This window comes from Phocoena phocoena, chromosome 4, assembly GCF_963924675.1.
Source record: "Phocoena phocoena chromosome 4, mPhoPho1.1, whole genome shotgun sequence".
Lineage (NCBI taxonomy): Eukaryota > Metazoa > Chordata > Mammalia > Artiodactyla > Phocoenidae > Phocoena > Phocoena phocoena.
The window spans coordinates 38742839-38758272 of NC_089222.1; the positions used below are offsets into that span (position 1 = coordinate 38742839).

Below are 15434 nucleotides of genomic sequence, written 5' to 3' on the forward strand. Positions count from 1 at the left end.
AATTCTTTTGTCTTATTCTCCCTGAGTAATTTCATCTTATCCCACATTTTCAGCAACCATCTATTTATATGATGAGGCCCAATTTTCACGTTCCAAATTCTATTTCCAACTTCTAAGAACTTCTACAATTCACAATACTCTCAAACTTTATGTTAAAACTTAAAATTGAATTGTTTCCTTCCCCAAACTTGGTTTCTGTTATATTTCCTATCCTAGTGAGTTAGCAGTAGAGTCAGGGTAGAATTCAGGGTATTGACTACTTATAATCCTTCTCCATGTTTCTATACTAGACTATGTTTAATACATTTCAAAGAAAAAAATTAACCTGTATGTGCATTACAAGTAAGCTTTTGTATTACTTATCTATTGCTACATAACAAATTACCACACACTTAACAGCTTAAAACAGCACTTGTTTATTATCTCCAAGTATCCATGGATCAGGAGTCCAAGCATGGCTTAGCTGGGTCCTCTGCTCAAGGTTTCACAAAGCTGCAATCAAGGTGTTGGCTGGGAATGGGCTTTATCTGAGGCTCAGGATCCTCTTCCAAGCGGCTCACTGATTGTGGCAAAATTCATTTCCTTGAAGCTGTAGAACTTGTTGCAGCTTATTCAAGGCCAGTGGGAGAGACTCTGACTTGCTCACCCTCTTTCAAAGGGCTCAACTGATTAGGTCAGGCCCACCCAGGATCATATCCTCTCAATTAACTCAAAGTCAGCTGATTAAGGACCTTAATTATATCTGGAAAATTTCCTTCATCTTTGCCATGTAATGTAACATAATCATGGTAGAGACTATCCTATCCCTTTTGCCATATTCTATTAGTTAGAAGCAAGTTATAGGTCCCACCGCACTCAGGGTGAGGAGGTTATACCAGGGTTTGGGTCACTGGAAGTCATTCTAGAATTCTGCCTACTACAGCTTAATTTTTTTTTTTAATTATGGGTAATGGCAAAAACCAATAAATGTTTGTAATTTGGAGATATTAAAGTGTTGAATACAAAGAAGAAACGTACAGAACTTTAAAATCTCAAAGTTTAATGGAAATGACACATATTTTGAAGATGGGAAAATGGTTTTCTGTGCTTATCCTGGCTTACACTTACTGCCTTGGGCACGAGAAATATCCAAGTATCTAAACTTTAGATCATATTATATGAACCTAAAAGGAATAATCAAATAAGGGGTTTGAAGGACATTTAATTACATAATTGGCTTAACTTGAGAACCATTTTACAAAGTACTAGCCTCACTTGTATTAGGAGAGGATAAATGTAATTATATTTCCGTAAGTAAGTTATGTGGTTTTCCTCAGTGTTCATCAATTTGACTTTTCCTTGTAGGTTTTTTTTTCTTTTAATACTTTTTTTTTGTGTGTGTGTGTGGTATGCGGGCCTCTCACTGTTGTGGCCTCTCCTGCTGCAGAGCACAGGCTTCGGACGCACAGGCTCAGCGGCCATGGCTCATGGGCCCAGCCGCTCCGCGGCATGTGGGATCTTCCTGGACCGGGACTCGAACCCGTGTCCCCTGCACCAGCAGGCAGACTCTCAACCACTGTGCCACCAGGGAAGCCCCTTCTTTTAATACTTTTGACAGATTATTTTTCATCAGAAGTACGTAATCTTCCCTTAGGATAGGTAGTTCAGGTATCTTTTAAAGTTGTTTTCTTACAATGTACAATAACATGTCTATGGAAGTTTCTAGATCCCTACTCTCCCCTTTCTGGCTTCATACCATCCGTAGCTCCTTTTCCCATATGCCTCACACAGCTGTTCTGGAGTTAATGCAAATGCCATGTGGATCTGAAATGTACTCAGGATCTTGCCACTTTTAGGTCCTGCTTCTTGGGGAAAACTGCTCCATTGGTATTTAATAAAAAACAGCATGACATGGTGAATTTATCTCTTTTTCCTGACATTGGCAATGACAGTGCAATGCCCATTGTATACAACTGGTGTGAGGTCGGCTTGCAAATCCCTACAGATATGTGGTTACTTCCCTACTTTCCCTCTCTTTTGCTTGGGCAACTGCCACATTGATGCACTGGAGCCACTCTTCTGCATTCTTCTCATCCTTGGCCTTGAAAACATAGCTTTTATTGTCTGTGAAGATTTCGAAAGCCCGAGGGAGAGAGCGGTCCCTGCGTTTCTTGGCCACAACTTTCACACTCTGTACTTTGCTGAGTTCTATTGGTGAGTCATCAGGATCATCTTTCTGAAATGCATGGGAAGGAAAGAACATGAGCTAGCTTTCAATAGTATGGAAAGATCTCTGGCTCCTGGAGAATTGTCTAAGAGGATCAGAATCCTTTCACTTCATGTGGCTTAAGACCTTTGTTATTTTGGGTGCTAAAGCCTCAAAGAGTCATTAGAGCAAATGAAGGAGTGAGCAACTGGCTTTTTGTTGTACTATCTAGGGTTGAAACAAAACAGCCAATTTATAGAAAATTATTATACAGTGGGATTGGGAAAAATGCTTGATTCCTAGTTCTTTGACTTTATGTCATTTTCTACTGACATTAACACTGTATTAATAGAGCAAAATGCAGCAGTACAATTTGGGGTAATATTAACTCAGAATCTGAGATAATTTTACAGGCTTGACATTTAATTTTCTTTTGTGTTACCTCTGAGAAAGAGGTATTAATTGAACAAACAGGGTTCCAATGTTTAAGTCGAAGAAACTGTTTTTGAAACTCTCTTGAGCTTTGGAAGCATGATTTGTCCACAAACATTAAGGGAAGGAATATTTAATGATGTTACATTTTCTTTGCATTAAAGCAGATGCTTAAGGATCTCTCTAACACCAGAGTCATCATGGTGGGCTAGCATGAATATTTTTAAGGAGTCAGATACTTCTTTAAAGCAATTTCAGGTCTTTAATATTCCTGAGCCCATTCTGTCCACTGGAGAATGTACCTGTGTTTGAGAATCTTGCTTACCCTCCTTTCCCATCTCCCTTTCACAATCACCCTTCTCTCACTTTGCAGTGGAAAGGCATCTTTTCCACTCATCCTAAACTTTCTATGGTGCATTGTCCACCTTGGAAAAATCTCAGGAGCATCAAACAAAAAGAGTAATTCAAAATACTGATGTCAGCAGAATAGAGAGTCCAGAAATAAACCCACCTATGGTTAATTAATCTTGAACAAAGGAGGCAAGAATATACAATGGGAAAAAGACAGTCTCTTCAGAAAGTGGTGTTGGGAAAGTTGGACAGCTGCATGTAAGTCAATGAAGTTAGAACACACCCTCATACCACACACAAAAATAAACTCAAAATTGAGTAAAGACTTAAACATAAGACATGACACCTCATAGACCTCTTAGAAGAGACCATAGGCAAAATATTCTCTGACATAAATAGTACCAATGTTTTCTTAGGTCAGTCTCCCAAGGCAATAGAAGTAAAAACAAAGTAAACAAATGAAACCTAATCAAACTTACAAGCTTTTGCACAGCAAAAGAAACCATAAACAAAACGAAAAGACAAACTGCAGAATGGGATAAAATATTTGCAAATGATGCAGCTGACAAGGGCTTAATTTCCAAAATATGCATACAGCTCATACAACTCAACAACAAAAAAAACAAACAACCCAATGGAAAAATGGGCGGAAGACCTAAATAGACATTTCTCCAAAGAAAAAATACAGATGGCCAATAGGCACATGAAAAGATGCTCAACATCGCTAATTATTAGAGAAATGCAAATCAAAACTGTAATAAGGTACCACCTCACACCAGTCGGAATGGCCATCATTAAAAAGTCTACAAATAACAAAATGCTGGAGAGGGTGTGGAGAAAAGGGAACCCTCTTACACTGTTGGTGGGAATGTAAGTTGGTGCAGCCACCGTGGAAACAGTACGGATATTCCTCAGAAAACTAAAAATAGAATTACCATATGATTCAGCAATCCCACTCCTGGGCATATATCTGGACAAAACTGTAATTCATAAAGATACATGCAGGGGCTTCCCTGGTGGCGCAGTGGTTGAGAGTCCGCCTGCCGATGCAGGGGACACGGGTTCGTGCCCCGGTCTGGGAGGATCCCACGTGCCGCGGAGCGGCTGCGCCCGTGAGCCATGGCCGCTGAGCCTGCGTGTCCGGAGCCTGTCCTCCGCAACGGGAGAGGCCGCGACAGTGAGAGGCCCGCGTAACGCATAAAAAAAAAAAAAAAAAAAAAAAGATACATGCAACCCTATGTTCATAGCAGCACTATTCACAATAGCCAAGGCATGGAAACAACCTAAATGTCCATCAACAGATGAATGGATAAGGAAGATGTGGTACATATATACAATGGACTATTACTCAGCCACAACTACCAAGCTCACGCACCACAACTACTGAAGCCCGCGTGCTTAGAGCTCATGCTCTGCAACAAGAGAAGCCACTGCAATGAGAAGCCCACACACCGCAACGAAGAGTAGCCCCCGCTCACCGCAACTAGAGAAAGCCTGTGCACAGCAACGAAGACCCAGTGCAGCCAAAAAAAAAAAAAAAGTGAAAAATAAGACACTATAGTCTTTTAGTTCTTACTTTAAAATGCACATTTTCCTCATTTACAAGAAAATCCCTTTATGATGTGGCTGAAGCTTCAGCTGGACTGCTGACCACTGCATGGTTACTGTCTCCCTGGGGATGAGAGGGATTTTGCTGTGGTCTTCACGCTACATTATATTATTTCCTAATATTTGAGCCAAATGTTCTGTCATATTTCTGGAATGTCAAACCATTATTTCCTGATAAAGATGTCAAATAAGTTAGCCAATTATACAATAGCTTATTCTCTAAACTTTATTAAAAAGCTCCGAATCAAGAAGTATAAAGGTCATTATTTGAGTTCAGGAAAAACATTCTTATGCACTAACTCTACTTTGTTAATGCATAAGAGGGATCTGAAAAATCACTACATCTTAACTTCTATTCTGATTTCTTTAATAAAGACAGGAAATTCAAATGGTCATTTTAAACATTTTAAAAATGCTTCAGTGTGAACCTATGCTAAAAAAATGTTTCCTTAAACCGCCAATAACTTTTCAAATTGAACACACCATTATACTTCCCAGTTAAAAAGACCTTCAGCCCATCTGTATATTTTATAAAACACACAGATGAAGAAAGTAACACGAGTTCAAAGTAGATGTCACCAAAATGTTCTTTTTCATTCAAAAAGTTAATGTGAAGTCTTATTAACTAAAAGAGCGTTGATCAGAATTTGTCATAATTCAGATACACCATACTTGATTCCTGTTGAGTAGTAAGTTCAAATAAATTTTGTAACGAGCACTCCAAAGATATAGTGCATGTGCTCTTAGTGAAATGTAATTTTTAAGTAATTTAACACTCTCATTAATTAATTCAGACATAGTTTGGTTTGCCTCTGACCCTGTATTTTAAGTGTACATGGGAAGCTGGACAGTGTACCCATTTAAGAACATGCCTTGGTGTCACATTGCCTGAGCCTAACTCCAGTTTTACCCTTTCTCACCTTACTGGCTCTAACCTTGGACAAGCCTATCAGTCTCTTTGTGCCTCAGTTTCTCCATCTACAAAATGGCAATAACAATAGTGCTGACCTCAAAGGATTGTTCCGAAGATAGATAGAGGCAATCCAGTGTGGCATGTGATAAGCTTTGTTAAGTTATTATTATTATATCTCAAAATGGTCAAGAAGTAGGTCAAAATTTCATGCTCCCTGATCTGTAATGAGTAGAGTTTAATGATAAATAAAACTGATTTGAAAAGAAAGGGATAACTTTGCATTGTTGATTGCAATAGAATATTATTTCACAAGTTTCCCACTGAAAATTCAGAATATGAATATTTACTGAGCATCCTACTTCAGATTGAAAATTATATTAAATATTTATTAATTCTTTCAGAATTTTATTGTTTTCATTAACTGAATATTAAATGAATGAAAGATAGTAATATTTTTCCCTAATCAGAATTGAATTTGGTTGACTACAAAAAGTACTTAAAATAAATCAGCCTTTTTTTCTTCCTCCCTGCCTACTGTCTCCTTCGTCAGGTCCCCACCTCCAAATATAACCTTCAATCCTAAAAGAAGTCAGAGCCAATGTCATAAGCCACACATTTATTTAGGTGATCCACAAGGAAACAGCAGGTATGGTATTCAAGTCGAGATCCCCGCGTACACCTTCTGTGGTTCGTCTTCTAAAACTTAAGTTAACCAAAAAACCCTCCCGTAATAAACTGAAGAGGTACAGTGAACCAACTAACATAGGAATGAACAGAGTAGACAGTCAAAGGGGCATATATAATAAAATGACACTGTAAAATGGAGAAGGAAAACATTATTGGCTTTTTAACTCAAGACAAAATGCCTAGCTGTCAGAGATCAAGACCTTAAAAATGCAAGTGTAAAAGATGGTAGGGGTACTTACAGACTTTCCTTTTTGAAACAGAAGTTGATTTCCAGCCAGTGTAAAATAGCGGGTTTTCCACCTTTTGATGAACTTCCATCTGACTTGCTTCTCTTTAAGTTTTCCTTCTATGAGAGGCTGGCCATCTTGATTTACAACTGTTGAAGGTAACAGAACGATCAAGCCATTTATTTTCCATTATTTATCTGGCAAGTGATCAAAAGTCAGAATTGTACAGTGAACCAGACCCAGTAAGTACATTTGGATAATGGGCTAACAAATTATAAATTTGGTTAACCTTCCCCCTTTGTCCCTAAAAGAATGCACAATTTAGGTATGATAATGGGAAAGTGTTGAAAGCCCTCATCGAGATTTGCAAAAGGAACATAGTTCACGAAAAGAGCATTTGGTTAGCAGGTTTTTTTTGCGGTATGCGGGCCTCTCACTGTTGTGGCCCCTCCCGCTGCGGAGCACAGGCTCCGGATGCGCAGGCCCAGCGGCCATGGCTCACGGGCCCAGCAGCTCCGCAGCACGTGGGATCCTCCCGGACCGGGGCATGAACCCGTGTCCCCTGCAACGGCAGGCAGACTCTCAACCACTGCGCCACCAGGGAAGCCCTGGTTAGCAGTTTTGTAAGGTTCATCCAGACATTCAGCTTTCTGTGCTTCCTAACTCCTTTGTTTCATGGTATTCCGTTCACGTGAACTGCTTAGAAATATAACTTTATAAATAATCATAAACCAAGTATATTTAGCTATTTGTCAGCAAAAGTCAATGTAGTGCTCCAAAAGATGTGTTTTTCTGAATCCTTAACAGCTGCAAAGGCAAACTTACCTAACTCTTTTGAACATGATTTTTCCACTCTGGTACACACACACTCTGTCTCCACTGTCCATATTTGAATCTTCACCTAGTTAAAAACTGATCGTTTCATGTTTCAACTCAAACGTTGCTTCCTCTGGGAGACCTTTCCCAAACCCAGACTCGAGTGACTGTCTTCTATATGTTCTCAAAGCAACTGGCGTGTTTCTTTTCTATCAGGTATCATCATTTGTAGATGATTATTGGTATTTACCTTATTAATGTCTTTCTTTCCCATTCAACTGAAAGCTCCATGAGGGCAGGGTCTTTGCTTTGTTCACTATTGTTACATCAGGCACCTAACCTAGTATGGAGTCTATAAATTTCTGTCGAATGAGTGAATGAATGGATTCATTTTACACTGAAGTAGAGTGTGTATGATTACACATAACCATAGAATTAGAAATCCGGTTACAATGTCAGAAGTTTAAATGTTGAACTGAAGAATTCCATTTGTTTTACCAACTACATAAGATTCACTCTTCAAATTTCAAAATCATGTGAAAGCATCTGATTTCTGGGGAGTATGACAATATTTATTTATATACATTAATGTTCAATTTTCATAGCACCTTGAAAGTGATGAAATTTGTTAATCACTATGAAATTTGGACAGTACCTCTTTAACCATATGAACACAACCTATCCTTCCCATCTACCATTTCTCTTATCTAACGTAGGTAAAAAAATTACCTCAGACAGGGGATTTGTCCACCTTAACAGCACTGCTGGGTTAAGAATAATGCAATGTATAGTTTTTATAAACAAAGTTCTATTAAAGTTAATCTAGCTATTTTCCCTTCTTGTCTGATGACTAGTCAATTGGATGTTCCATTGTCAATCCCAAATTAAGGCTAATAACTGAAACAACATATGAAATATATTGTTAGATAGTGATAGGGTTATGATGAAGATAGAATAGAGAGTGAGTGACTTGGGGGTTGGTGCACATGCATTTAAGCGGTCAGGAAAGAGCTTGCATATTTGAGGTGGCATTTAATCTGAGGCTTCAGTGATGAGAAGTGTCCCCCATTTTCTGCAATGCTCCATGGTGGCTAGTACTAGGTATAGCAGAGGGTATGGAAAGCAGTCACTCAAGAATCATTGACAATCAATGTCAAAAAATTATCTCAGGGCTTCCCTGGTGGCGCAGCCTGCTGATGCAGGGGACACAGGTTCGTGCCCCGGTCCGGGAGGATCCCACATGCCGCGGAGCGGCTGGGCCCGTGAGCCATGGCCGCTGGGCTTGTGCGTCCGGAGCCCCACAACGGGAGAGGCCACAACAGTGAGAGGCCCGCGCACAGCAAAAAAAAAAAAAAAAAAAATTATCTCAGTGTTCTGCTTTGCTTTACTAGGAATCATCTGATTTAGAGTTTTCTTAAAGCTAGTATGCTCTTTGCAAATTTAAATTTTCCATAAACACAGTGCTTGCTTCCTTTGTGCAGCAGGTAAAGCTCTTAGGACACCATGTCTTCCCCACATGCTACTGGTCCTAGAGGGCAGGTACAGCCTGCTTGCCCTGTGCTCACAGTGTCGGCCTGGGCTAGGGGTTCCATGAATGCCTGCTAACACGTGCTGTTGAGTCATGAAGAGTGCAGCAGCCTGTCTGGGAGGAGGAAGGGAAGGTCCAACGGAGTTTCAAGAGGAGAAAACAAACCAACAAGCAACTAAGTAACAACAAGGAAAAACCCAAGCCAAAAATAGGATTAATTTTTTTCTAAAACACCCATTTCCTATGCTTTCAAATTAGAAAAAAATGCTGATCTAATTGTAATGTTGAAGGATCTTTGAATAACAATTCAGAAGAGTTAGATTTGAGTCCTCTTAACCACTGATTTCTGCTCAGCGAAGAGGAAATAATAATCACTCCCACCTGCTTTACAAGGATGTTGAGAGATCAAAAATCAAAATAAAGAGATTTATGTGAGGACACTAGGTAAGTAGCAAAGAACTACTACCCCGTCCCCCTCTTTTATTAAAGAGATTTATGTGAGGACACTAGGTAAGTAGCAAAGAACTACTACCCCGTCCCCCTCTTTTATTAAAGAGATTTATGTGAGGACACTAGGTAAGTAGCAAAGAACTACTACCCCGTCCCCCTCTTTTATTAAAGAGATTTATGTGAGGACACTAGGTAAGTAGCAAAGAACTACTACCCCGTCCCCCTCTTTTATTAAAGAACTTACTTCACCTTTTGTAACCACATTGCTGTCTTGCCATTTTTAATGGTAAGATGATTTAATATAATGCAATGTCATTTAATAACAGAATATTTTTCCAGTCTTTCTCCCATATTTACTCAGAGAAACATTTGAAATAGTCATGATATCTGAGCTGATTTGAAGTCACTATCGGTTTAGGTAATATTTAAGCACATGTGTCCTTCTAGATCTGACATAGGGAATTAGCTACAAGAACTTCTCCTCAACATAGATCCAAATCTCAAGGCAGGTCCAAATGGTTCACTTTAAGTGTATGTGACGGAAGTCGCACTTGGCAAAATAGTTGAGGGAATTGTTTGAGACATGGAGTGGCTGGGATATCATACCCACATACCCACATGCCCACAATGACTGTGAGAGACACCAGAGAAAATGATAGGCCTCCTGGAGAACAAAAGGATGAAGGATGATGGAGAAATGCTGCTAAGTGAAGACTTTTCACTGTAGCCCAGTGAAAGTGGATCCCAGGGAAAAAGTCCATGGAAAGGATTTTAGGAAGGAAATGTTAGAAGCACTTTAAACTAGCTGCATGTTAGGGCCTTAATTTAGGCATCAGAGTCAGCTTCAGATAATATGTAAAAGCCAGGCTATTTGTAGCTGTAGGATTAATTTTAAAATAGTTTCAAAAGGCAAAGAAAAAAAAAAAAAAGACAAATTTTTTTCCAGTGGCTATCCCAGGTCCTAAAATTTTTTTTTTTATAATTATGTCTGGCTTATGCGTGACTGGCCATGTGTCCTTTTAATAGGCCTATTGTCCATAGCATGTCCTGGTAAGCGATAATTCTCATATGATATTGCAGTCTCTTCATGGTCAAAACAGGGAACTAATTCTTTCTAAGGATGATCATATTCCACTTGAAAAATAACATGTGGAATGAGCCTATGAGGGAATGATTGTGTGTCTAAAACTATCTTGTTTGCACATAATGGATAAAGGATATTTAAATATTTTCTCTCTTGCCAATTAACACATAATTTCATTCAAAGCACCACAATTTGGCTAAGACATTCTTTACCAACCAGGATCTGTTCCTTTTTTAAATTATCAGTTGGCTGAAAAAACTATGGAATATTAAACTGAATTCTCTAGTGCAATTGGAACCCAAACTATTACCATGTTTATCAACTTAAAAGTCTTTTAGAATGCTAATACAAATGGTCATATATTAATTGTATTCCTTTTGTGCACCAAGAGTTGAAAATATTTATGTTGATAAAAGATGAAATTTGAAGGTGTTAGTCTTACTCAACACAAAGTTGGTGAATAAGAGTGAAATAATATCAGACCAGATACCTTAAAGCAAGAAAGAATATTCCTCTGTTGATCTACCAACGATATCCAGTCATCTCACACATAATTTTGAGCACAGATAAGCTGTAAGGCACTGTGTTTGGATCTGAGGGGGTCATAAAGCCCAGCTCAGAGAGCTTGAGTTTATCATCTTGTGGGGAGATAAAGCATTTTACGAATTTGACAACTCAGTGTAGAGTTTGGCAAGTGCCCCTGCAGAAGTAAAAGCCAAGCATTACAGAACTCAAAGAAAGGAAATTCTTCCAGCTGGGAGAGGGTGACATGGGGGCTGGGCCCCTGCTGAAGAAGGGAGAAAGGAACTTCTAGGAGGAGTACAGAGAAGGCCTGAGGTAACAAGTGGGACATGTGAAAAAAAGTGCATGAAAGAAAAAAACTTAAAGAAGCTGGAAGAATCAATGAACTCAGAAGCAAGTTCACTTCTTCTGCAAGTAAAGCAGTCACTTTGGTCAAAGTCATGAGCTGAAGGTAGGGGATCGGCAGGCGATTCAAGACTTTTTGGTGTAAGATCCAGGAAAGAGATTGGGTATCAAATAGTCATGGGGAGGCCATACTGGACTTCATTTGAAAGTTCTTCTGAAATCCCATTAGAAAGGACCTTGCTTCAAGACTTTTTGGTGTAAGATCCAGGAAAGAGATTGGGTATCAAATAGTCATGGGGAGGCCATATTGAACTTCATTTGAAAGTTCTTCTGAAATCCCATTAGAAAGGACCTTGCTTTTCTTAAGGACCAAGGAGGGGCCTAGAGCCTGCGAAGGTCCAGCTAGCACAGACATGAAGCCTCACAGACCCCAGATGGGATCTGCTATGGATCAGGCATGGCTGCAGCAGGAAACGGGGGCACCTCAAGCTGGGCAACTGAGGGCAGTTAATAAAGGGACTACTTACACAGATGTGGGCAAGGTGTAGGAAAAGCACCTTAGTACTCTGGGGCCAGGAGCCAGGAGGAGGCATAACACCCCTCTCTGGCTGAAGAGGAAAGCGAAGAGAACAGTTAGGACCCAGAAGGAGACCTGTATGCAAGAGTGCTGCCTGACAGGAGTTGTGGCTGTGGATTGAGGACACAGTCAACCTGTGGTGACCAAGCAGGGAGGGAGTCGGGAATAAATAAGCAGACCTCACTCTGCTCCCTCCCTCTGATCTCCTGCCAGAATGTAACTGAAAGCCAGAAGTAAGGAGAATGGAACACCCTGGGAGGCACCTATTCTAAACTGGGTGTAGGAAGCAGAAAAGCTTCTTGGAGAAAATGTGTCTGAGCTGAATTCTGAAGGACAAGTAGCAGTGATGAAGGTGAAGTGAAGAAGGATATTCTGAAAAAAAAAAAAACCCAAAACATATGCAAAGGGCTGAGGCCGACAGAGTGGGCATGAAATGCATTCTAGGAACTGTCACTCATTCTTTGTGATGGAACCTGGCGGGGCTTGGCAAACGAGATGTGATGTGAGATTCAAGAAGAGACTCATCCTGAAGATCCCTGGACATCGTGCAAAGTGGAAGCTAATACTTTGTAACATAACATCATAAAAAATAATAATTTCTGTAGTCATATAACCCCTTTATCTCAAGAGCACAAGAGCTCAATAATTCAAGGTCTCCACCTTGTTTTAAGATCTGTTGCAATTGTGAATATGTTTTTAGCCAATTATAATTTAGTTAAACATAGTGTGTCCAACGCCATGTTTACTCCTTACTATAATAAATCATACAGGGCTGTACCAAAGACTTTCTCTGGCCTAGGCCTAGGGCTGATGAGGTAAGGGCAGTGACTTTGGAGTCAGACCTCAGGTGAAGCCCAGAATCTGTTACTTTAACAGCTGACTTGTCTTGTACAAGTTGTTTAACTTCACTGAGCTTCAATTTCCTCTTCTCCAAAGATGTCATGCTTAACAACAGGGCCACTGTGAATGGCTGTGCACTGCACAAAAACACTCAGCCAAGGGATAAGTAGGGGCTGAAATTCGGCCCGAATTTTGCTGTTTAAGTCTACACCCCCAAGTGGACATCATCCACCATAAATAAAGGCACAAAAATGCTGTAAAGGTTAACAGTAGCCTTGCTTAACTAAGTCCTGGTACATAATACGGGGTCAACAAATAGTAGCTACTATCATCATGATCATGACCATGGTCATGAACATAAACTCATCATCATCTCTTACTGTGATGATGAATGGGTGGTTTTTATAAATACCATATCCTAATGACTTTAGGATAAAACCCATCTCCCTTCCTCCAATTAAGGATGTAATGAAACCTACACTATATTAAAGTGTTAGGAACAGTGAGAGAATTCAGAGTAAGACGGGAAACCCTTTTAAAGTTCAAGGACTGCAGGCTTTGAACTTGAGGTGTCACAAGCAATTCAAAGAGTCCCAAAGGGAGGTGAACTCTTCTGTTGTTGAGTAACAGATCCACTTGTTCACAAAGACTGCCATATTCAAGCTAATCCAATAGTGGATTGGGCTGCACTGGGAGCCTTTTCCACATCATTGGTGGTCGCTCCCTTTTATTCCAGAGTTCCTGCTTATTCTTATGACAGTAGGTGGTGACATGTCCCCCACCGTTAGCTACTATTCACACTGTACCGAACTCTATCCATACCCAGAAGTTCCTTATATGTATGCTTTCTGGCTTACGCAACTTTTGTCTTGAAAATATTGCATTGTACAAGAATAATTAAGACGGTTGTGAATTTAATTTGTGATGTTCGAATTCTTAGATATTTTTTCTTGATTGTTAAAGACAAATACCTTCAAAAGAAGGCATATTCTGGAAGAAAAAACGTCAATCTCAAATACTTAGTTTTAAAAGAACTGAGAAAAAGTATGTCTTTTAAAAACTTTTCCCTTGAAATGACTGCTTCTGGGAATTACAACTCCTGTACAGTCTGTGGGGAATTATTTTTTATGTATTGAGAGTCTCAACTTTACTTCAATTCCCTTCTATGGTTTTACTGATTTTCTTGTATGTGTGCCAGTTCTAATAAAGCCAACTCTAATTACAGAGGATATGCTTAAAGAGGGATAGAATCATTAAATGAGGAGGTCATAGGAGCCACATTTAGTAGGCTGAGCATCTGTGGTTTCTGAAATCACTGAGGATTGTAACAAATGGCATGTTTCGTATGAATATCCAGGCAGCGTTTTAGAAGCTCATATTTCCTTACAGTAGTAAATAAACGAGGAGGTATCATCCAGCATCCATTTTGTAACATCCTACAAGATGTGTGGGGTCCAAAAAAGGACAAACTCATTTTGACAGCAGCCCTTTGAGGGCACTTTCACATGTGCCGAATGGCTTCCTTTCTCAGTAATTTCATACCCATCAAAATGCAGTCTGCTTTCTAGGCTTCTCTATTAATCACTGAAATATTGTTCTAAAAAAAGCCTCAGAACTACTCTTTTATAAGCTTGTACAGCAGTGTTTCCCAAACTGTTCTGAGGGCCACCTACATCAGAATTACCTGCTGGCTTCTTAAAATGCACGCTACAAGGAACCACCCCAAACCTACTGAAGCGAAATTTTGGGGTAGGGTGAGGGACCCTGTGTTTTTAACAGGATCCCCAGGTTATTCTAACATAGCTCAGGAACTTCTAGGAAATGACAGTAGCCTCATGATAGATGACAGTAATAGGCCGTACAATACCCAAAATAGTAAAACTGCAAAACCAATAGTGGGAAGAAAATTGTTAGGACCTTTCCATAAAATTAAAGAATAGGACAGCAGTATAAGATCACATGCCTGTCCTTGGCTTAAGTTAATAGAGTTATAGAAGAAAATGTTCAGAATCAATGCTTGTTGAATTTGGCTTACTTATGGTTTCATCAGTGAAAGAAAAATTCTAAGGCCACTTGCCAAGAAGGTAACCTGCTCAGTAAGTTCTGAGCAGTAAGTATGGTCACCTTTGTGCCCTTATGGGAACCTATCAAAGAAGACTGGCCCAGACTTGCCCAGTAACGACTGATAGGGACCAATGGGAAAAGATCAGGGGTGGTAGAAATGAATGGAGAGAATTGCTCAACCTTATTCTTGAACTTTGAATAAAAAAGGGTTCCATACACACTTCCCATGTTGGTCCCATGCTGTCATCTCATTAATATGATGTCATGGATAGGTATTGCTGGCAACACCTGACCATAGGATTTTAGACAGTTTAAAATGCTGAGTGCTTTCTGCCATGGCCTTGACATTGTACAGCTTTCTTTGTATGGAAAAAAATAGATCTGACACACTTGTACCAGCTCTGTGATAAGGAGGGTCACCTTGCTTGGGCTGTACAAGTTGCACACGTTAGTCATTGTCCCACCTGAATGCACGTACATTCTTGGTGTTTAAGAGCATTCTAAGGTGTGCCTACACTGCTTTTGTGGAATTACTTAACACAATTTCCATCTGGTGTGGTTCAACACTTGGCCTCAAACCTTTTGGCAATAAATAGAAGTTTTACAATGTCTGCATTGGAAGCTTTATCTGTATCATATATACCATAACACTCTGTGAATCTGACATACATACATACACACACAATAACTACTCTCTGTTAAATAAAATGATCTCTCATAGTACTTTTGAGAAGAGCTTATTAAGAAAATACTGTTTATACAAAGAATACGTTTGGCACAAAAGCTACACTGCTAATGTCATCAT

General features: G+C 39.6%; 1 protein-coding gene across 2 annotated transcripts in view; it reads right to left on the bottom strand.

Annotated features, from left to right (window-relative positions):
- Positions 1-1978: 1978 nt before the first annotated feature.
- Positions 1979-15434, bottom strand: part of VEPH1 (ventricular zone expressed PH domain containing 1) — a 209713-nt gene continuing 196257 nt past the window's right edge. For both annotated transcript variants that reach the window (XM_065876610.1, XM_065876609.1), the window contains 2 exons: positions 6416-6552; positions 1979-2215 (listed from right to left, as the gene is read on the bottom strand). In XM_065876610.1, the coding sequence (XP_065732682.1) occupies positions 1979-2215; positions 6416-6552 (374 nt within the window). The remainder of the gene's footprint in view (positions 2216-6415; positions 6553-15434) is intronic.